Here is a 22,221-nt window from a genome sequence, read left to right as displayed (position 1 = left end):
AATGATATATAATTAAACATCCAATTCATGAACAAAGCTTTATATGATAATTTATCGCATTATTGACTTCTAAATTATTACTAACTAACAATAAGTATATTACGAACCTGTGTTATGGATCTATATCTCTATTTTGAAAGTTGAAACAGTTGATTCAAACTATTAAAATTTTTTTTATCATATAAATTATACTTGGAGATTAAATTTTACATTTTTTTAGAATTTTCTTACTATTTTTTAATAGGTAGAAAACCATTACTTTTGAATCAAGTAATTTTATGTCTATCTAGAAAATAGTAAAATAAATCTATAAAATGTAAAAGTTGGTCTTCAAGTATATTTTCATATGAATATCATTTTTTTTTATTCAGATTGATTGTTTAAATTTTGAAAATAAAAAATAAATCTATAGTACAAATTAATCCGTAATATGCATATTACCATTGCCTCACACTTTTACAGTACTAATAAAATTGTAGAAGCTGGTTTTTCAGAATAAAAAAAAACAAAAACAAAACAAAACAGAGAGAGAGCAGGAGTTGGGTTGAGGATTTAGTTTGAAGGAGTGTGCAGAAAATCAATAAGTGTATTTATGCGTACTTGTGTTAAAAGCAAAAAAAAAAGAATGAGGCTTTGTATGTATAATAGATCAAATATTTTTATTTTTAAGTTTAAATAGTCGATATGAACCATTAACATGATCTTTACATGAAAATATAATTGTAGATCAAATTTATATTTATTAAAAGGAAATTACTATTTTTTTAGATAGATAGAAAATTATTTAATTTAAAGATTATAGACCATTCAAAAGTAGTGATTTTCTATCTATTTAAAAAAATAGTAAAAGGTTTTTTTTCAAAAAATATAAAATTGAGTTTGCAAGTGTCTATTCATATGAAGATCATATTAAACAGTTTAAAATCGACTGTATCAATTTTGAAAATGAAAATATTAATCCATATTATCTACTAATTTGTACGGACAAATTGCGCTATGCATATTACCATAGCCTTATCAGTAGTAAAAATAATAAAGAGAGAGATAGAGTCAAAATCACCATAATCAAGTGTATTGTCTATTCCAGCTTATATTTTTAGGGGCGGACTTACATGATTTCAGGGGACTATCTTCCTCTCTTAGATTTTGAATTTTAGTAGTGATTTATCAGTTTCAATCGACTTTGTTTCTTCTAAAATTTTTTTTGCCCCCTCTTGATGTTTAATTTGTAATTTAGATTAAATTTAGTGTTAAAATCAAAATAAGTTTCTTGAATTATAAATGATAATTATAATTATAAGTTAGAGCATTAAAAATTACAAATCAGAGCATTATTTTTTTTATCGAGTATCTAATTAGTTAATGGATTTAAATCCGATTAAATATTTAAACTCGATTCAATATCTCTCTCTCCGAAAATTCTGGATCCGGTATATTTCTTATACTTTCTTTCTCTTGGAAGTAAAAAAGCATGAAGAAAAAAGTTTATTGAGAAATAAATGACAACAGTTGAAAGTTGAAACGTCAATTACTTACCATTACTGCACCAGACAAATTAATAGGTGCCAAATAATTGAGTTGACTTAGTACCTCCTCTTGCTTAGCCCTTTGACATTTTTATTTAATAGGCGGATTAAATTCGAATTTCAGAGTCAACCCTAAAAATGATTTGGCTTTCGGATAAAAAAATTTAAAAAAAGGATACGTATAATAATAATTCATTTCAACTATACAGACACATCTATTAATTATTGAGTAAAACTAGGGTGTTCTTAAGCTCACCAAGTTGCTTGGTAAGCTTAACTCTAAAATATATTATATCTGTTCTAAACAACAAATTTAAGTCGTTGAAATCCATCTACTTCACAAATGATGAATTTACATGCAAATATTTTAAGTTTTTGAATTATTTTAGTATAAAGTCAAGCAGTCAAAATTAGAAGATTTATAAATTAATTTTAGTGTATTTATTTTTTGAATATCTTTTTACTACTTAACTTTATACAAAATTAATTCAAAATTCTAAAAACTTTACATGTAAATTCATTACTCATGAAATAAATCAGTTTCAACAATTTAGATTTATTATTTGAAGCCAATTTAATTATTTGTCTTTCTTGACCTTGGATTCTCAACAAATAAAGAGCCCAGAATGTTGGGTCGAGAGAAGATACAGCCCATAAAAGATTTGGGCCTAATTGAATGGTCGCTATCGGATCCATAACGACTCGCATTCGCAACCCATCCATAAATACCACGTGGCAAGGAGACACGCGTAAAGGAGCTGGACCAACAAGAGATCCATACTGATAGCACCTATCAGGTTTTCAAAAAAAAAAAAAAGAGATCCATACAACAGAGCTTTCGCAAAGCATATCTACGACTGACTAATTGAATTGACTTAAGAGTCTAGAGCTATTCGTTCGGTTCGGGTTCCCCATCCTCTGTACCTATCTGTATGGTGTATTGAGATGCTATCATGCTATCATATCTGAAGGATTTCAAAACCTCCATACCGCGCACCGACCACAAAGAACCAAGAAGAAATGGCCTCAGCAAATATTAATAATATATCATGTAGATCTATGACCAGGGGGGGATCCGTATCCTCCCATGTACCTGACTCAACACAATTGAAACGGACGGCTCAGATTTACTCTCAACCGGTCGGGATTTGGGATGACATAGGGGTAGGATTATTTGTGCTTTGAGATTCGTGCCAAGTTAAATAGAACAATTTTGGGCCGTCTGATTCAATTGTACTTAGTCCGATAACCTGAGGGGATGTGAATTCTATAGTCCCAGAGGGGGCAACTGTCTTTTATGGATTTTGAATTTTAGTAGAGATTAGAATGTTTCGATCGACTTTGCTCTCTTCTGAGGAAAATTTTGGCCTCTGAATGTTTGATTTGCAATTCAGGTTAAATGTAGAGTTAAAATTAAAATAAATTTCTTCAATTATGATTGGTAGTTAGAATTATAAGTTAGAGAATCAGAAATTACAAGTCATAATATTGAAAAGTATAGTTAAAATATTATTTTTTATCAAACATCTAATTAGTTAATGGATTTAAACTCGATTCGATATTTTTTTGTCCCCTCGACGAAAATTCTAGATCCGCCCCTGATGTAGAAAATTATTATTTATACATTATTACATAATAAATATTAGTCCGACGTGTTGTGTTGTTCTTGTCTTCTTTTTTTAATTATTTAGTAATTGCATATTTATGATCGGAGATATAAAAAATAGTATAGTAATATTTATTTAAGAAATTTATAATTTCTGTTTGTTTTAACTATTAAATTACTATCAAACATTTGTTAATATGTTTTGTAAAATTATGAGGTAAAATACTTGCACATAACATTTTTCTTTTCCAGATCGTTCAATTAAAATTATATACCAACGAAATATTTATAAGCATTTTTATTTTTTCAAAGGCTTATATTACTTCGACCTAATTTATTGATCGTTCATATTATATAATCCGAGACATGTAATTAATGTATTTTTAACAATATTTTTTTGATATTTTTATGAACCTTCTATTTAATATCAAGCAAGCATCAACATTATTTTTTATTAAACCTGCAAGCTAAAAAAAATATCGTATATAACTATATATAAAACTTATTTTTTTTTATAGAAAGTATGATTAAAATTAAATGGAAATGGTCAAACAGAGTTCTATGAGTATCTTAGTTATTTAATTTTGTATGATTCATGATAATTCACAAATAGTTGTTTTTTTATTTATTTTAACCACCTGCAAATCAAAAAAAAATGTTACATATAAATCATATCTTTCTTAATTATTCAGCCAACACAAAAAGGCGAATAAATTTATATACTTATTCTTTTTTTTAAAACTCTGGGATTAATTTCAAATGTCTAATAAGTTTCTGCTTTGGGACCACCACGTGGATTAATGAGAATAATTGTTTTTTAGAGTACTTAATTTGTTTTGACTAAAGCCCACAGGCCACACCCACACTCAGATTCCATAATATATAACGAAAATCCATTCTAGTTCTTGTGTAGGCGAATTGGGATCCGCTGAAATTCTATTTTCAGATTACAAAACATTAAATTCTACATTTCTCCTCTTTCTCTTTCTCTTTCTCTTAAAGAGAGAGAGAGAGAAATGTAGAATTTCAGGGTACTGAAATATGAGATGAAATTTCAGTTGATTTGAATTCGGTGGAGGCACGGGGTCTAATAGAGCATATGAATGAATTGTGTAGTGTCTGAATACTTGAATGTATAAAGGGACAGTGCACACAGGTGAAAAAAAAATACAATTTTTATATTGTAATCAGAGAGAGAACAGTTTTTTGTTGTAAATTACTTTTTGATTCAATAAAAAAAATACTTGGTTTCTTTTGAAATAAAACCTGATCAAATACAATTCAATAAAATGAGGGATATAACTCTAAGGAAGCGTCTAATTGTCCACAGACATTTGTCCACCATTTGTCCACAGAAAAACTGACATTTGACCTGCCCGAATCCTGTAAATTTAACAATTTAATGCTATAACTTGTAAACAAAATCTTATAAAAAACCTAATATAAATATTCAACCATCCAGAAACTTTGATTAAAGATTTGCAACTTGGCCAACTAATTGTACTTCGTGTGGGACCACTTGGCCAACTAACTGTACTTTCTTGTACTTTCTTACTAACGACTAATGGTAGTTATTTTCTGTTAATGGTAGTTATTTGCAGTTAATGCTAATTTTACTAAAAACTTCTAGAACATTCCACAAACTTCTAGAAGATTCCAAACTAGGACAACATCTATAACTGACATTTTTTTTCAAAATAAACCTCAAAAATATTCAAAAATAATTTTTTCCTGCAAAATTATAATTTTTTAATTTTTTTAAAAATTTCATAATTTTTTACCTCAAATGTACGCTCTAAATTTCAATACTTCAAAATTGGAACTTGTAAACAGTAAAATAAACATGTAACTGTAAATATCAATACTGTAAAATTAAGAGATGTAAACAGTTAAATAGACATATGTTCACTGTAAATTTCGATAATACAAAATTAAAAGCCGTAAACAGAAGAATAAAAATGTCACTACAAATTTCAATACTTCAAAATTAGAATATGAAACCAATAAAACACACGTAAAACATAGCAATATTAAAAAAAAGTATCAGTAAAAATATATCATAAGCAAATTCTTAAACAACACTAAACCATTCACAAACACTGTTCACCAAAACATAAACCAACAACATAATCCAACAAAAAAATTCCACCAACTTTTTCACCAAAAACTAACAACAACTTTTTCACTTCATCACCAAACACATATTCACAAGAAACAACAACTTTTTCACCAAAAACTAACAACATAATCCAATTTGTTCAAAACTATACAACCAGTTTAACAAACTTTCACTTCATCACCCTTTGTTTCGTATTGTTCGGATGAGTCAGTAGCCTCATAACTAGAACAATACGTTCCTTGCTAATATCATCCTACAAAAAAAACACCAAAACATGTTATAAATTGAACTTGTTATCCAGCTGACATAATTTAATATAAAAACAAAACGAATAACATCATAAAATTACAAATTATAATAAATTACCTGGCTGAAGTTCATAGGAGTCTCTGTTATGATGTTGTACAAATAACGGAGAAGAAACACAGCACAATCCATTGAACCTAAAATTTGTTTAGGGCAATCTTCTTCTTTGATAGCAACATCCTTCCATTGTGGATTTGCTGAAATAAAATTTGATATGAAACAACTGTTAATCACCTATTGCATAAATACTGTAAACTAACAGTTACATCTTACAAAAATATAAAACAATTAATGCATTCCAAAGTACTTATTTAAAAAAATAAAAACTCACAAGTCCTCCAGCAAAGAAATTCCTTCAGCCATTTTATAGTGTGCCAGAAGTATTCAAAGTATGTATTAACATCACCAACTGACGAGTAGTAGTGCAACTTCACCAAAGGAACATCCACCACAAAAAGCATCCAATGGTTTTCTTTACATATGGGAATAAACAGCCATTTAATAGTGTCAAATTGTGGCCCAAACAACTGAGGAAGGGCCTGACACGCTTCCTTTTCATCGTACTGATGCATCCCAATCTGGATTAAACAAAAAAAAAAAAAAGCAATTTGAAATTTACTTAAGTTTTAATGTAGATTACATTCAATTAAATAATATACAACATTACATAATAACTTACAGTTAAATATGGCGAAATGAAAAACCATGGATGCTTCACTGGAGTTTCAAACTGAATCAAATTCAGTACCATCTCAACAAACTGAAAAAATCAATGATATGTCAAATAAACAAAAATAACTTATATATCATGTAAAATTAGCTGATGTATACTATCAATTTAACTAATTCATACAATAAATGCAAAATAAAGCCTCTAACAAACTTTATGTATTATGTACAATTAACTAATCTATCATGTAATTTACATTTATACTATAAACTAACTGGTGTATGTAGTTAACTTAAATTTGAAACATGTGAACTAAATAATGAATACTATAAAATTAACAATTAATCATGTAATACTATAAAACATACCTCACTGCTTACTGGGGACTTGGGATTCATTAAATCTTTCAAAGCTCCCACACTGCACCATATGTCAGCTCGAGTGTGTTTGAAAACCACTTCGTCATTTATCTTCTTTTTTAACTTCACCTGGATCCACCAATCATCAACTATACAAGTTGCATCCTTGGACAACTTCTCGCGATGCAGATATCCATAAAGTTTGACAGCACGAGGCTTCTCTATCAAAAGATCGCCATCATCGAAAAACAAACTATTTTTAAATGACCATTCAGAAACATCAGCATCAAAAATAACAGGTTTAGGAGGACTGTAATTTTCGATGATCTGAGGCATTAAAGTTTCCCACTCTACCCAGGTCAAACCCGCATTCAACTTTGTCTCATAAGAAGAATCCACGATAACATCCACATACTCAGCCCTTAGTTCGGCTTCAGTTTTCTTTGTAATATTTGCCGGGTTTTGCACAGACTTCTTCTTGTCATCAGTCTCCTTCTTAACAGCTGGTTTTCTACGTCGTCTTACAACCTTTCTTACTGCAATTGGACTTCTACGCTTCAGCGGTACTTTATTTTTCTCTACTAACCCATCAGTACTTCCTGATCCACCATTCGGCGAGGCTTCGTTTTGCTCATCATCCTCTGCAGTACTTGATGATCCATCCAAATTCTTATTGAGCTCCTCTTTCTCCTTGTTCTGCAACACCTCTAAGTTATATTCCAACATTGCTTCATCAAAAAGAGCTTTATAATAATCAAATGCAAATGTAATTACCGCATCCCGCTCTTGAGAATTAAGATTCTTATTCAAACTTTCTATGAGATCATCCAGATGAGGCCCTCCCGCATTAATTTGAGATAGATTTATACCTCCCTGAATTTAATAATGTAAAATTACCATAAGAATACTGCATACTAAAGAAGTTAATCTAAAATAACTGGATTAATAAAGCAAAAATATACTATATTAATACTGTAGAAAAACAATTATACAGACCTCATCTCCCCCTTCACCAGGAATATCAGCTCCAACTTCAGTTTGTTCGACAGTTGCATTGTCCTGTTCAATTTGAGAGCCAAAACCAACTTGGTCATCAAATTGAGAGCCAAAACCAACTTGGTCATCAAATTGAGAGCCAAATTCCTTCTGAAAACGATCCATCTCTTCCATTCTTTCCTGTTTTTTCAGCAAAAATAAATAAAAATAAATAAATACTTTAAAATGACAAAGTTAATACTGTAAAACAAAAAAAATATTGTAATTATAACTTAATAGTAAAAAAAAATGCAAACCTGCAGAATTTTACTTCTCCTTGTGTATATTGAATACGGAGGTTGCTTGTCAACTAAATTCTCTCTCTTTGACTGAACAACTTTATCTGGTACTTCGCTTGCAATAGTAGCCATCCTCTCCACATCAGATACAGTATCATCACTATCAGAATCTTTAACAGTCCCATACTTCATTGGTGCCTCAACTACCTTCTCAGATTGGTTATCAACAACACCTCTTCCTTCTTCCTTTTTTTTCCCACCGTCATTATCTTCCTCTGATTGTACAACTCTTTCTTCCTCCTCATCTTCCCTCTCACTTAATGTACAACCATCCACTTCCTCTTGAGTGCTCTGTGACTGTGTAAGTCCCATATTCAGGCTAAAAGAAGGGATTATATCTTTATGTTCCTGTTTATCGAATTTTCGCTTTGTTCGCTTCTCTGAACTTGACTTAACATTATGTGATGAACCAGACGTCAATGCCAACATCCTCTTCTTAGCTGCATAATAAATATTCATTTTAAATATCAGTTTAAATTCATTATGAAAACTGTACATTAGCAAATTGAATACAGTAAATTAATTAAGTATCAATCCTGTGAACTAACTAATAGATCTTACAAAATAATTAAGAAGTTCATGTATATAGATAATTCATATATAATTATGACAGTCAAAACTGTAAAATTTGGATGTGCTGAGTTAAAATAAACTAATGTATCATATAAAAAAAACTAATATACCATTCATCAAAGTTAACAGACTTATATTATACATGTACTATCAACCTTGTGAAATAACTGAACAATCCTGTGAAATACTAAAATACCCATGAAAGTTAACAGACTTCATGGATCCAAAGAAACTTACATGATTCTACAGAAGCCGCTTTCTCTGCAATCAACTTATTCGCATAGTACTCTCTCTCCAATAAATCACTATCATCTATTATCTTCTGCATTACATCAGGTTCAATCTCGTCAAGTTCGGGAAAACTAGAACCCACATACACTTCCTTCGCACTTACATCTCCGATTCTCTCTTTCAAGAAAGGGCATGGTACAACACCAAATTTCATCAAAATAGGAGTGTATTTAACCAACATCTCAAATTTTGAGGTGTTATAAAGAGTCTGCAACTTGTTCGAATCAACAACAAACTCCAAGTAATTTGCAGCGATAAAACCTTTCTCCCTCAAAGGTTTCTCGTACTTGCTATAATCAATATCATTTTCACACACATTTGCTTTAACCAAAGAATACAACTGCCTCTCAAAATATGGTCTCTTCACCTTACTAGACAACCCCAAATACCAGTCCAAGTAACGAGGAATCCGTCCAGTGCAAGTTCTCATTCTTTCAAATGAAGTCTGTTCATAGAACCAGACCTAAAACAAAAAGTAAATAAATTAAACAAATAATTACTCAAAGCTATAAGGAAGGTATATGCATACTGTCATAAATTATAGTAAGAACAAAAAAACAATAAATGTAACTAATGCAGCAAAAAAGTTGCCAATGTAAAATCTCGCTGAATACTGTAAAATCATTGATCAAATATTTCAAAAAATACTTACAATGAGAGCCAAAGCACAGCCTTGAATATAGCCAGTTTCCTTTATCTCTTCCTCATCCCCTGTTATACTTTCCAACTGGCTTGCTATTTCTTCCTCAGAATACTCCACATCTTTATCATCTTTCATTTTGCACCATAGAGCACAATTAGCAATGTGTGGTTGCATCCAATTAAAAACAGCTGAAGCCCAATTGTCATTTCCATCCATGCAGACAAGATGTCATTTGACTTGAGTCAATCCTATAAAATGACTAACTACATGCTGTAACTTATATACCACATATTACAAAAACTAAATTATCATTTCCATCCAGCCAGACAATATGTCATTTGACCTTTATCAATCCTATAAAATTACTAACTACATGCTATAACTAATATAACACATCTTATAAAATATAAATTATCATTTCAGAAACAAAAAAATTTACCCTTTCCTTTTTCTTTCTTAGAATCACCATCACCCTCTTGAACCTTACCCTTTCCTTTCCTCCTCCTTTGAACTTCTTCTGAAAAGTAATTTCATACAATACTGTAAAATATCTAACTGAGTATAGTAAAATTTTTATTATAAAACTTCAAAAAAAAATGAATAATAATAACCTTCTACAACTTTGACATCTTGACTAGCATTTTTCTCAGTTTTATCATTCCCTTTCTCATTTTTCTTCAAATCACCTGAGAAACAAAAAATTAGTGTTAAAAAAACAAATGTATGAATTTTAATACAATTTATGCAAATCTGGTGAACATTAAAATACATACTGTTAAATTAACAATTACAAAAAAATAGTGGATTCAGTAAATCTGACAAATTAAAACTATAAAAATCAAATCGAAACTTGTAAACAACAACAACACTCATTTGAACAAATTACTTTATCAAATCTGTATAAATAACAAATCAAAACTATAAAATAACTTACAAATCAGAAACATTGATTTTTGAGTGACAAATTGGTAACATACCAGTATATACATACTGTTAAATTAACAATTACAAAAAAATAGTGGATTCAGTAAATCTGACAAATTAAAACTATAAAATCAGTGTTTGAACAACAACAACAATCATTTGAACAAATTACTTTATCAAATCTGTATAAATAACAAATCAAAACTATAAAATAACTTAGAAATCACAAACTCTGATTTTTGAGTGACAAATTGGTAACATACCAGTATATACCGTAAATATGACAAATAAAAAGAACAAAATAGCAAATCTAAACTGCAAAATCACAAAATCGAAACATTTCAGTAAGAAATTGTTCAAAATAACAAAAATGTGTTGAAAATAAGGATAATAAGAGTAACCTTGACTATTTTTCTTCATTTTTATTCAAAAGAATTCGAAATCACACTCAGTTAATCCACCGATTAAGCGATGAAACCGTTGCCAGATCAAACAATGCCCTAGAGATTAGTCGATCGACGAAAAACATGGATGCTTCACTGGAGTTTCAAACTGAATCAAATTCAGTACCATCTCAACAAACTGAAAAAATCAATGATATGTCAAATAAACAAAAATAACTTATATATCATGTAAAATTAGCTGATGTATACTATCAATTTAACTAATTCATACAATAAATGCAAAATAAAGCCTCTAACAAACTGTAAAATATATAATACACCGACAATTAGCTTATGTAGTCTTCCTCAGTTTCTCTTCCAAGCAGAGCACAAGCAAAAATGGTTGTCTGCCAGTGATGGTTTACACCGACAAACAAAACAAGTGCCATGTCATACCTGACATAAACAAACAAATATATCACATACATCCTGCAAAATATCTAATACATCCTGCAAAATATTATATAAATCCTATAACAGAGAACAATATATCCTGCAAAATATATAATACATTCTACAAAATACACTATAACACAGAACAATATATCCTGCAAAATAACTACTCAACCCTCTACAAATCCACAGACATTTGTCCAGTTTATCATTTCCAAACATTCATGAAAAATATCATTTTACTTGTCCCAATCCTGTAAAATTACTCAGTACATATAAATCCTATAACAGAGAACAATATATCCTGCAAAATATTTAATACATTCTACAAAATACACTATAACACATAACAATATATCCTGCAAAATAACTACTCAACCCTCTACAAATCCACAGACATTTGTCCAGTTTATCATTTCCAAACATTCATGAAAAATGTCATTTTACTTGTCACAATCCTATAAAATTACTCAGTACATGATGTAACTTGTATACCACATATTACAAAAAATAAATTATCATTTCCAAAACATGCAGGAAAATGACATTTGACTTGCGCCAATCCTGTAAAATTACCATTTCCATCCATGCAAACAAGATGTCATTTGACTTGAGTCAATCCTATAAAATTACTAACTACATGCTGTAACTTAATGAAATATGTAAATAAAAGAAAATGTCCAAATCTGATAAAGAAAAAATTACCTATTCGTAAGGTATGTCGCATCCATAACAACAACATCATGGTAATACTTGTACGCTGCACGCCCACGACCATCTGCCCAGAAGATATTCCACAAATGTGCATCATTCGTGTGCTTATACGTATACCAGAAGTTTAAATCACACAGTTGCTTCCTCTCGAAATAATCAGCTAGAAGCTTGGCATCATCACCACCAAGAGCCCTCAATTTTCCTCTCTTGTACTTGTCGATATGGTTTCGAGCATCTTTCCGTGTAAATGTACCCTTATAATAACCACCAGCCATTTTTAAAACTAAATCAATGTTATCAGCTGTAGGCAACCCTTGATCTGTATTGAATTCCAACATATCTTTGAACCTCTTTGGAATGTACCGATAGGCTGGTATTAAAAAAGAAGAACCTGGAGTGAGTTCATGGCTATGCTCCAAGTGCAAGCTAATCACTCGCCATGATCCAGTGAGTTCAGAATATTTCACTGTCATAAAAACCTTGCAATCTGAATTTCCAGAAGGTCTCCGCCTCTCTGGAAAACGTTCACCATCTTTAACCTTTTCTTGCTTTCTTCTGAATTTAACACACTGAAATCTACAGCCCACCACGGCATCACCATTTTTATAACTTGTTTTCTTGCACACACCAAAACCAGTTTGGAAACCGTACAGTTTAAAGAAGTTGTGTGCTTCTTCAACAGAAAAAAAATCGTCACCAAGTCTAGGAGCAGCAACTATGCAATTATCAGATACATCAGATGCACCTGATTCATTATCTACTAAATCAAAAAATCCATCTAATGGTGCATTCAAATCCAGTGCCACAATCTCTGCTTCTGCTGATTCTTCAATTCCTATATCTCCCATAAAATCGGGTTCGACATTCAAATCAATAACTAAACCCCTACTTTCTGCAACATTATTCACTGTAGAATTATAAATTGCCACATCTTCATTCATATTAAATTCCATTGCAACAAAACTGTAAAAATTGAATTAAATTGTAAGACAAACAGAAAATATATCATTATGTACATCAAAATATATTTGACTTGCACCAATCTTGTAAAATTACTCACTACATGCTGTAACTTATGTAACACATCTAACAAAAAAGAGTTTATCATTTCCAAACATTCATGAAAAATGTCATTTTACTTGTGACAATCCTGTAAATTTACCCAGTACATGAAGTAACTTATATACCACATATTACAAAAAAAAAAAATACTAAGTATATTATGTAACTTATATACCACATATTTCCAAAACATGCAGGAAAATGACATCTGACTTGCACCAATCCTGTAAAATTACTACCTACATGATGTAACTTATGTAACACATCTTACAAAAAATAAATTATCATTTCCATCCAGCCAGACAAGATGTCATTTAACTTGTGTCAATCCTGCCAATCCTATAAAATTACTAACTACATGCTATAACTTATATAACACATCTTACAAAAAATAAATTACCCTTTCCATCCAGCCAGACGAGATGTAATTTGACTTCTTTCAATCCTATAAAATTACTAACTACATGCTCTAACTTATATAACACATATTATAACAAGCCAATCCTGTAAAATTACTACCTACATGATGTAACTTATGTAACACATCTTACAAAAAATAAATTATCATTTTCATCCAGCCAGACAAGATGTCATTTAACTTGTGTCAATCCTGCCAATCCTATAAAATTACTAACTACATGCTATAACTTATATAACACATCTTACAAAAAATAAATTACCCTTTCCATCCAGCCAGACAAGATGTAATTTGACTTCTGTCAATCCTATAAAATTACTAACTACATGCTCTAACTTATATAACACATATTATAACAAATAAAATATCATTTCCATACATCCAGAAAACATGTCATTTGACTGAAACCAATACTGTAACATTACTAACTACATGTTATAACTTATATAACACATCTTACAAAAAATAAATTATCCTTTCCATCCAGCCAGACAAGATGTAATTTGACTTGTGTCAATCCTGCCAATACTGTAAAATTACTAACTACATGCTGTAACTTATATAACACATTTGACAAAAAATAAATTATCATTTCCATCCAGCCAGACAAAATGTCATATGACTTATGTCAATCCTATAAAATTACTAACTACATGATCTAACTTATATAACACATATTATAACAAATAAAATATCATTTCCATACATCCAGACAACATGTCATTTAACTGAAACCAATACTGTAACATTACTAACTACATGCTGTAACTTATATAACACATCTTAGAAAAAAAAATTATCATTTCCATACATCCAAAAAAGATGTCATTTGACTGACACCAATACTGTAACATTACTAACTACATGCTGTAACTTATATCCGACATCTTACAAAATTCAAAAGAAAAACTTACTGGATTTCAATTTCGCCGTCTTATATCCAATAGAGATCGACTCCTGATGATTACGTCGCGATCATGTTTAAACAACGAGATTGAGTCAGTAATCTCAAAAAAATAAAATCATCATTGCAAAGCAAAATTGAATCAGAGAAGAAAAATACAAAAAAATAAGATTTCGTTTGAATGAAAGCATTTACCGATCAAATGATGACTACGAACTGGCGACGACGTCACGATTTCCAATTTTGATGAAATTACGACGAACTCGCGACGAAATAGGTAATCGCCACGCAATAGGAACTCTTGATATTTCCCTCGAGATGAAAGAGAAAGGAAACGACCTCGCGACGAAAGAGCAACGAAAATCAGGCTTGAATCTTCCCTCGAGACGAAATAGGAAGGAAAATCACGCTGGAATCTGATCGGAAATGGAATATCGAGATGAAAGAGGAATAAAATCGCAGAGAAAATAACGACAGATCTGATCGGAAATGGAAAATTGGGAAATGAAATTCAAAAAAGGAAGGTACGGACGCGCGATGGCAAGTTTAAATAGCGGAGACGAAATCAGTTAGAAGGTCGGAAGTTAGACAGTTAGAACGTCGGGAGTTAATTGGACTGGATAAGGAAGTTAATTGAACTGGATAACGTGGTGGACATTCTGTGGACAAAGGTCAGTGGACCAAGACCTTTGTCCTAACTCTAATACATTTCTAACAGCAATGAAGGTTTTAATAGGCAACATAATACATTATCAACAAATGTCTTCTTTAATAGAAAAGACAAAAAAAAAAAAAAGCTTAACCTTACACGCATAAATAGAGTAAGACCTGATCTGGTACAAGTATGCATTCTCTAGCAATTGTATATAGATGCACTAAATCAGAAGCTAGTTCTCCATGCCAATTTAATTTTAAATCAGTAATGCATTATTATGACTGTATATGCCAATTTAATTTTAAATCAGTAATGCATTATTATGACAATTACCTAAGAGTTGCAATAGTGCACCAAAAATCGAGGAACAATAATAATCCAGATAAGTATTAAAGCAGCTGAGAAAGCACTTCTTATCGCTGCACTTTGGCACGGGAAAAGGTCGAAAGGTGAAACACAAACACTCGGATCGGATTCAGGTACGCATAATGGAAAAGGGTTGTTAGCTAATGTTAGCTTGCCGTTACTAAATCAGTTCGACAATTGTGTACATTAATGATATAGGATTGGTGTAAGTTGGGTGTGTTGATATCTCGGTAGTGTTATCAATTTGTCGGACGGGATTACTTAACCCGGCCGACATTTTTTTTTTTTTTTAAACCCGGGACGGGTTGTGTAGCACCGTCCGGGTATTTGTTTTTTTTTTTTTTTTAAATCAGGACGGATTGTGTAGTACCGTCCGATTTTTTTTTTTTTTTTTTGGGTTGCACAAATTTAATTAAGGGGATGGATTAACGGAATGTAACCCGGACGGGATAATTAAACCCGTCCGGAGGGACAGGTTGTGTAAACCCGTTATACCTATATTTCGAGAATAATCAAAATTAATCCCGTTTTTCGATATTTATTTTAATTTATTTCTATTAATAAAAAAATTCGGGTTCGATGGGTACTGGGTCTAATTAACAAACTGTAATGAGAGCCTCTCAATGCACAAAAGTATCACCTGGATTAGTGACAGAGACACCAGGGATCTCAAAAACACGATATTTGAAAAGAAAAATAAATAAAGATGGTATATATACGTATGTAATATCAATTTCTCCATGACACGCGTGTGATATTTGTCAGTACAAGAATTATTTCTTTCGACTAATTAATTCTATACTGGCCTAGCACCTTTACTTCAATTCATATACAAAATTAAAGCAGCTAGCTAATAATATGCTGCTGCTTTTTTCTTCATAACACCTATTTCTGTGCTTATTTCTGGAGACACCATGAGCAGTAATTGTACAGAACCTTTCCAAAAAATTTGTTAATTAAATACATGCAAATTTTCCTCTCTTCAAGCCATAATTAGATGACTTTTTTTTTTCCAAAAATCATCCTTTTTAAATCATTACATGTCACTTTTCCTCTCCTGCTTTATGGCTTCATAGGACTTCATCACTTCTTTAAATTTCTCTTCAGCAGCATCTGCATCAAAATATAAAAATTCATTCTCCGGACAGATAAATTTAGGTCCTTTATAAATAAGAAAAAAATGTGCGATACCAAGGTTTGGGTAAGTCATAGACCTTTATTATCTTGGTTTTGATCAGGATGGCATTCCATTGCTTTCATTCTAAAGGCAGTCTGCACAGATCGAGACACGAAAATATGTTAGCACTAGTTATATATGGAAACTATAATTCAATGGTCTTATTATTTCTTCAAAAGCAACTGCTCTGAATTATATATTCTTGAACAATATAATGGCAAAAGAAAGGAGCCACCAAATCATGATATTATTTGACACTCAATTCCACAGATGTTGAAAGCTTACCCATTAAAACCTCAAAACATAGATACTTCTATTAATCAGAATTCAAAACATTCAATTTTTGAAATAAAATCTGTTAAGAAGTTTGTGGATCCTGAGAACGACATCATTATGAACAAGGAAAAAAATGATCACTTTGGTTGAAATTATTATATTGTGAACCATACCTTTATCTCAGCATCTGTGTATGGCGCTGACCTGGACCTACACCCACAAAAAAACAAACAAATGCATATTAAGAAGAAACCGAAATACTACAGCATAACTAGCACCCATAACTACAACCCAGAAATACAAAATTGCTACAAAAGAGATAAATTTGGCAGGAAGCCAAAGATGAGCCATATCACAAATTGATACAATGATTTAATCCGATGTCACTCATCTCATCCCAATCAACTCACTGGGAGTCCCTCAAATAACCAAATGAAATGAACTTTTAACTCTTCCTATACATTCATCTCTCCTCGACTTGCCGGTACTTCCCATCTTCTTTTATCCTCAACTCTGGAGAAGTGAAATGGGACATGGCAAATCAAGAAGTGGGAGTGGATGGAGAAGTGGGAGAAGTAGGGGATAACACGTGACAAGGAGAAAGGAATAGTGTGGAAAGTGAGTTTTATTTTGTTTATTTGACTGAGAACAGACAGAGATTACTTGATCTGGACAAAATGAAAGTAAAGTGGCTCAAATTGGGTTAGTTCAGTGACCTCCTGTGAAATTTACCTTAAACAGAACTTATAATAATATTAGTAGTGAGGCAAGGAATACCTATCAAGACCCAGAATGGCATAATGATGTGACATGGGATATGTCCTGGTATGCGGGGCAGCTGTAGACCTAGCCTTCTGGTAAGAGTGAGAAGTCTCGGTTCTCCAGTACCAATCATCTCTCGGTACATAATGGTATCCCCCAGAACCATTGTTCTCCCTCCAACTCTCGTACCCTCTTTTGTATTTGTTTCTCTCCCTGTTGAACACACTCTGCATGCGCCTTATCCTTTGCTACAATTGCACGTCAAAATTTTAATAAGTCAGTAAAATAAGGCTTCTTGTTTCAAGCATTTAGTAAAACTATACCCAAAATTTCACATATTTTCAATTAAGACAAAACCAATGGGTTTATGTGATGCGCAGTAAATTCCATCGGACAGTTTAGTTGCTAGACACCAGGTGTTGGCAAAACAGATACAATGGATTATCATTTCCTGTTACGGACAATTGGTCATTCTTTTGCTCAGCTTATCCTTCCTTAAAAGTTGGGTACTGGTAAAAAAAAAAAAGATCAGGTGCTAGTTTGCAAATACCAGAAAGGCAGGCTTATCCTTTATTGAGGCCGTCCCTCAATGAAATAATAAAGAAAGACAAGAAAGAAACTCACAAGTCTCTCCATTTCATCTTCATACTCCTCTTGGAGACGACGGTTGTACCTCTTCCATGCATCTTCATTGAAACCCTGTCGACTCGAGTTGCTGCTACTTGTGCTACTTCTCCATGATGCACTTGACTGCATCCTATTAAACTTAAAATTTACAAAAGACGCAACAACAGGAATTTTAGAGCACTAAAATTGTAAACTGAATATGGGTGAAATGGAAGACTAATTAGACAGGCATTCTATACACCTCGTCTAACAATTGCCAGATCTCTTTAGAAAACCACAACCTTTCTGTGTTGTTTGTATAACAATAAGAGCTATAGTTGTGTGTGTGTGTGTGTGTTTTGGGTGGGGGGGTTCCTTGAGATATGTTGCAATATGGTAAAATTTAGAGTAAATGTATCATGGATATGGCTGGAATGGAAGAATAGCTAGACAGGCATTCTCTACATCTTGTCCGAAACTGTAGTTGTAAGAACAAGGGAAGTTCCTTGAGGGTTGAGATGTGCTACAGAATGGTAAAATACATAATTAATGGACAAAATGATAGTAAAGAGAGTACCTGGGAGCTCATCCACTCCACACTTCTGCGCAATTGACAAATCTGCACATTTCGCATGCCAACAATTAAACAATTATTTTTTGATACATTAATTGAAAGGATAAAAAAAGAGAAAAACATTAACTTCAACCAGCAAAACCACAGCAATAGGAAACAAATTCACAAGTGACCCTATAAATATCATAGTATCATCGATAACCCAACAAAATGATAGTATTTCATATAGCCCCTCAACAATATTAAGAATACCATATGGCGATTTGCACCAGAGTCCAGACATTCTTATAAAGTATAAACACTTAATTACTCCTCCCCAAGACATCAATAGCAAGGAAATGGGGTACTCCATGCATGTGGAAAAGTAAATGAGGAAAGAGATCAGTGCAATAGATCTCTTCAAATTTTTAAGGTGTAGTATGTATCTTAGGGGGGAGCCTGTGATATCTCAGGGATAGTGAGTGTATAAGAGATATATTGACAATCCACGGAATATATATGAAAACTTTAATAAGAGAATTGGGGGAAGGGGAACAAGCTATATTCAAAATTTGAATGAACTGAAAAGTTTCAAACGGGCAGGAACACTAATCAGTCTTTTTCTCCCCTCCTCTCACCTACTCGGGAACACAGTATCACACCCTGAAAAATACCCGCTATTTGATGGACAGTAAAGCAGTAATGAGACTGAAGAAAGCTATCTTCAAACAGAAAAAAATGATAAATAACAGATAAAGAAATAATATGGCAAAAGAAAAGAAAATCAGGCTTTTGCCACTGTCGTCATCATCCCCACTGCCCCTGTTCTCCAAGCAAAAGGGGTAGGCAAGTGAATTGGGATCTGTATAACTGAGGCTACTATTTTATGGCAGGTTGGATCTGATCAAGGAAATTTAGCCCAACAATGGTAAAATTATGAACCCTGTGATGAAAATTCTGTTGATAATTGAGGGAATTTGTTGATCAAGTGCATTATAATGTACGCTAACTAAATCAAGGTTATCAAATTACCACTGAGAACTCGATGAGAATTGAAGATACCAACTAAACCGTACAACGAACTATGAACAATAGACCTTATTAAAAAAAAAATAGTACACAATTCCTTCTATCGGTTTCGATTGGTCGGATAAAAAAAATACCGCGAAAGTTGTAGCGGTGGCACCGATTAAACCAAAGAGGAGAACCCCCCATGCCTTCTGGGCCTTCTCGTACTCCTTCCACGATTTCTTCTCTGGTGAATCACTCATTCTCTTCCTTTCTTTATCTCCAAATCGTTGCTCCGGCTCGAGGGTTCGAGGCCGATAAGCTCATGCTTCAATTCGACACGCGAATGACAGACCTGTTTCAGTTCTCTCTCTCTCTCTCTCTCGGAACAGAGGAGAAGATAGACGTTGAATAATCGACTAAATAAAATGAGAATATCGATTCGATGTCAGAAGTCTGAACTGAATCGCGCCTCTTGTACCGATTAGGAAATAGTAACAGAGGCTCCGGTGCAGCTTGGCTTGGGTAGTTCTAGGGGTGCAAACGGATCGGATACGGATCGGATAGTGGTAAAACCATATCCGTATCCGTTTTTATTTTCCGGATACGGATCGGATATTAACCGGATACGGATACGGATATCCGCTTTTTATAATAGTGAATAACATAATTTTTTTCATAATTCATATTAAATTATATAATATATATCTATTATTCGGATACGGATAATTAAAATTCAAAATCATATCCGTATCCGTATCTGCACGGATATTTGGATATCGGATATCCGTATTAAATTTTCGGATTCGGAGTCGGATACGGTCGGATAATATCCAACCCGTTTGCACCCCTAGTAGTTCGGCTATGTCGGTTCGAACTCCGAAGAGCGCTTCAGCCTGTCCGCGTAGCAGATAGCCAGAGATGGGGATTGGGCCGGATCGGCCTTGAATTTATTGGATTTCAGACTGAATCCAGTTGCTTTTGAGTTGTTTTATATTTAAGAGAATTTTGGATTGGGTCGTGTTAGATTCAATTCATTTTACAAAAAATTGCATTGTGTCGGTTTTTAAGTGTGAGTCTGATTAAGCGCAGAGGTGCCAATGACAGCCTTTTACCCGTTTTTAACCGTTTATTCGATCCATATCGTATCTGAAAACACAAATAAGTAATCTTTTTTTTTTTTTTTAGCTTATCGGATACGAATAACGAGAACGATTTTTTTTGTTATCTTACTCGTTTTCTTATAAGATAATTTTTTAAAATAAAATTATATATAAATATATATTTGTATGAAGGTGATACATGATACAATAAAGTTTTGTATTTTATTAATTTTTTACAATAGAAATTAGTTGTATTCATTATTATTTTTTTCTTGTTTTGAAAAATATTTTATCAAAAACACAAATTAAAATGTCAATGAGACATTTTTATCTGTTTATCTGATCCGTACTGCATTCGAAAAAACGAATAAAGATAAATATTTTTTTGTTATCATAATAGATACATATATGAAAATGTCTTCCTCCGATCCATATCTTACCCGTTGACACCCCTAATTAGGCGGGGAAAGGGGGGGGGGGTTTGGATTTTGCATGTTTTGTCATATATAGGCGACAATTGAAGGAATTGGACTGGATATATAACAATTTAATTTTATATTATTATTGGGTTTCATGACATTTTCAATCGAGTCGTGTCGAATTTTAAGTTGTTCAATTTGAAATCATTTTTGAGTTTGAATAAAATCAGATTTTTGAGTTTGTGCTAAACTGCTAATCATATTATCACGAATCAAGTTGCTTACACATTTCTTTTATGAGAACCAACTAAACTTACATAAGATCAACAAATCATGTATTTGTCTTATACCTAAGGAAAAAGATGCAACTAAAATAAAAAAGTTTAGACCAATAAGCTTAGTTAATTGTAGCTTTAAGATTATCTCTAAAATTCTTACCATTAGATTAGAGCAAATTATGGATAGGTTAATAGATACTAGCCAGTCAGCCTTTATCAAAAATAGGTATATTTTGGACAACATGATCTTAAGTCAAGAAATTCTCCATTCTAGCTTTGTAAACAAACAACCAGGAGTAGTGATTAAGATAGACTTTGAAAAAACCTACGATAAGATACATTAGGATTACTTAATAGAGGTATTAACAAGTAGGAATTTTGGAACAAAATGGATTCAATGGATCACCCAATGGTTGTATAGCTCACAGTCTTGTATCATTGTAAATGGAGAACTCACTGATTATTTCTATTGCAAAAGGGGGGGGTACGTCAAGGGGATCCTTTATCACCTTTTTTGTATATTTTAGCAGCCGATACACTTAGTAAACTTTTTGCAAAAGGTAGAAGAGCTAATTTAGTTCGAGGCTTATGACCGCCATGTCTGGAAAACACAGCTATAACTAACTGCCACTATGCAGACGACACAATTATGTTCCTAGAAGCACAGGAAAGAAATGTGGAGGCTACATGGTGGACCATGCTTGCTTTTGAAGCCATCTCGGGTATCAAAATG

At 32.3% G+C, this 22,221-nt stretch overlaps 2 protein-coding genes and 1 long non-coding RNA gene across 3 annotated transcripts; all 3 read right to left on the bottom strand.

Moving 5' to 3' along the window:
* Positions 1 to 5,425: 5,425 nt before the first annotated feature.
* On the bottom strand, positions 5,426 to 6,711 carry LOC144564970 (uncharacterized). Its single transcript, XR_013514802.1, has 3 exons — positions 6,596 to 6,711; positions 5,618 to 6,317; positions 5,426 to 5,504 (listed from the first exon to the last, which is right to left on the bottom strand). It is a non-coding gene; the product is annotated as an uncharacterized LOC144564970 (long non-coding RNA).
* A 4,370-nt stretch (positions 6,712 to 11,081) lies between these two features.
* Positions 11,082 to 14,344, bottom strand: LOC144565536 (protein FAR1-RELATED SEQUENCE 5-like). The gene is made up of 3 exons (XM_078315327.1): positions 14,296 to 14,344; positions 11,893 to 12,864; positions 11,082 to 11,190 (listed from the first exon to the last, which is right to left on the bottom strand). The coding sequence occupies exons 2-3, from the start codon at positions 12,852 to 12,854 to the stop codon at positions 11,082 to 11,084; spliced, it is 1,071 nt and encodes a 356-aa protein (XP_078171453.1). The 5' UTR covers positions 12,855 to 12,864; positions 14,296 to 14,344.
* A 1,877-nt stretch (positions 14,345 to 16,221) lies between these two features.
* On the bottom strand, positions 16,222 to 20,208 carry LOC144565417 (Chaperone DnaJ-domain superfamily protein). The gene is made up of 7 exons (XM_078315165.1): positions 19,844 to 20,208; positions 18,705 to 18,746; positions 18,146 to 18,286; positions 17,537 to 17,769; positions 16,933 to 16,969; positions 16,521 to 16,578; positions 16,222 to 16,419 (listed from the first exon to the last, which is right to left on the bottom strand). Exons 1-7 carry the CDS (start codon positions 19,949 to 19,951, stop codon positions 16,343 to 16,345), a joined length of 696 nt encoding a protein of 231 aa, XP_078171291.1. The 5' UTR covers positions 19,952 to 20,208; the 3' UTR covers positions 16,222 to 16,342.
* Between the last annotated feature and the right edge of the window lie 2,013 nt (positions 20,209 to 22,221).

This window comes from Carex rostrata, chromosome 14 (genome assembly GCF_964058835.1).
Source record: "Carex rostrata chromosome 14, lpCarRost1.2, whole genome shotgun sequence".
In the NCBI taxonomy this organism is placed as follows: Eukaryota; Viridiplantae; Streptophyta; class Magnoliopsida; order Poales; family Cyperaceae; genus Carex; species Carex rostrata.
Note: the sequence above shows the minus strand (reverse complement) of the source record. Positions and strands in the feature narration are given on the sequence as shown.

Excerpts from the sequence above, each read along its gene's own strand:
- LOC144565417 (XM_078315165.1), bottom strand. The coding sequence starts at position 19,951 with ATGAGTGATTCACCAGAGAAGAAATCGTGGAAGGAGTACGAGAAGGCC. Across the intron at positions 18,287-18,704 it reads TGGAGTGGATGAGCTCCCAG|TTTAATAGGATGCAGTCAAG; the intron begins GTACTCTCTTTA and ends GTAAATTTTAAG. Across the intron at positions 16,970-17,536 it reads GCCATTCTGGGTCTTGATAG|GTCCAGGTCAGCGCCATACA; the intron begins GTATTCCTTGCC and ends TTGTGGGTGTAG.
- LOC144565536 (XM_078315327.1), bottom strand. The coding sequence starts at position 12,854 with ATGGAATTTAATATGAATGAAGATGTGGCAATTTATAATTCTACAGTG. Across the intron at positions 11,191-11,892 it reads GCGACATACCTTACGAATAG|GTATGACATGGCACTTGTTT; the intron begins GTAATTTTTTCT and ends TGTTTATGTCAG.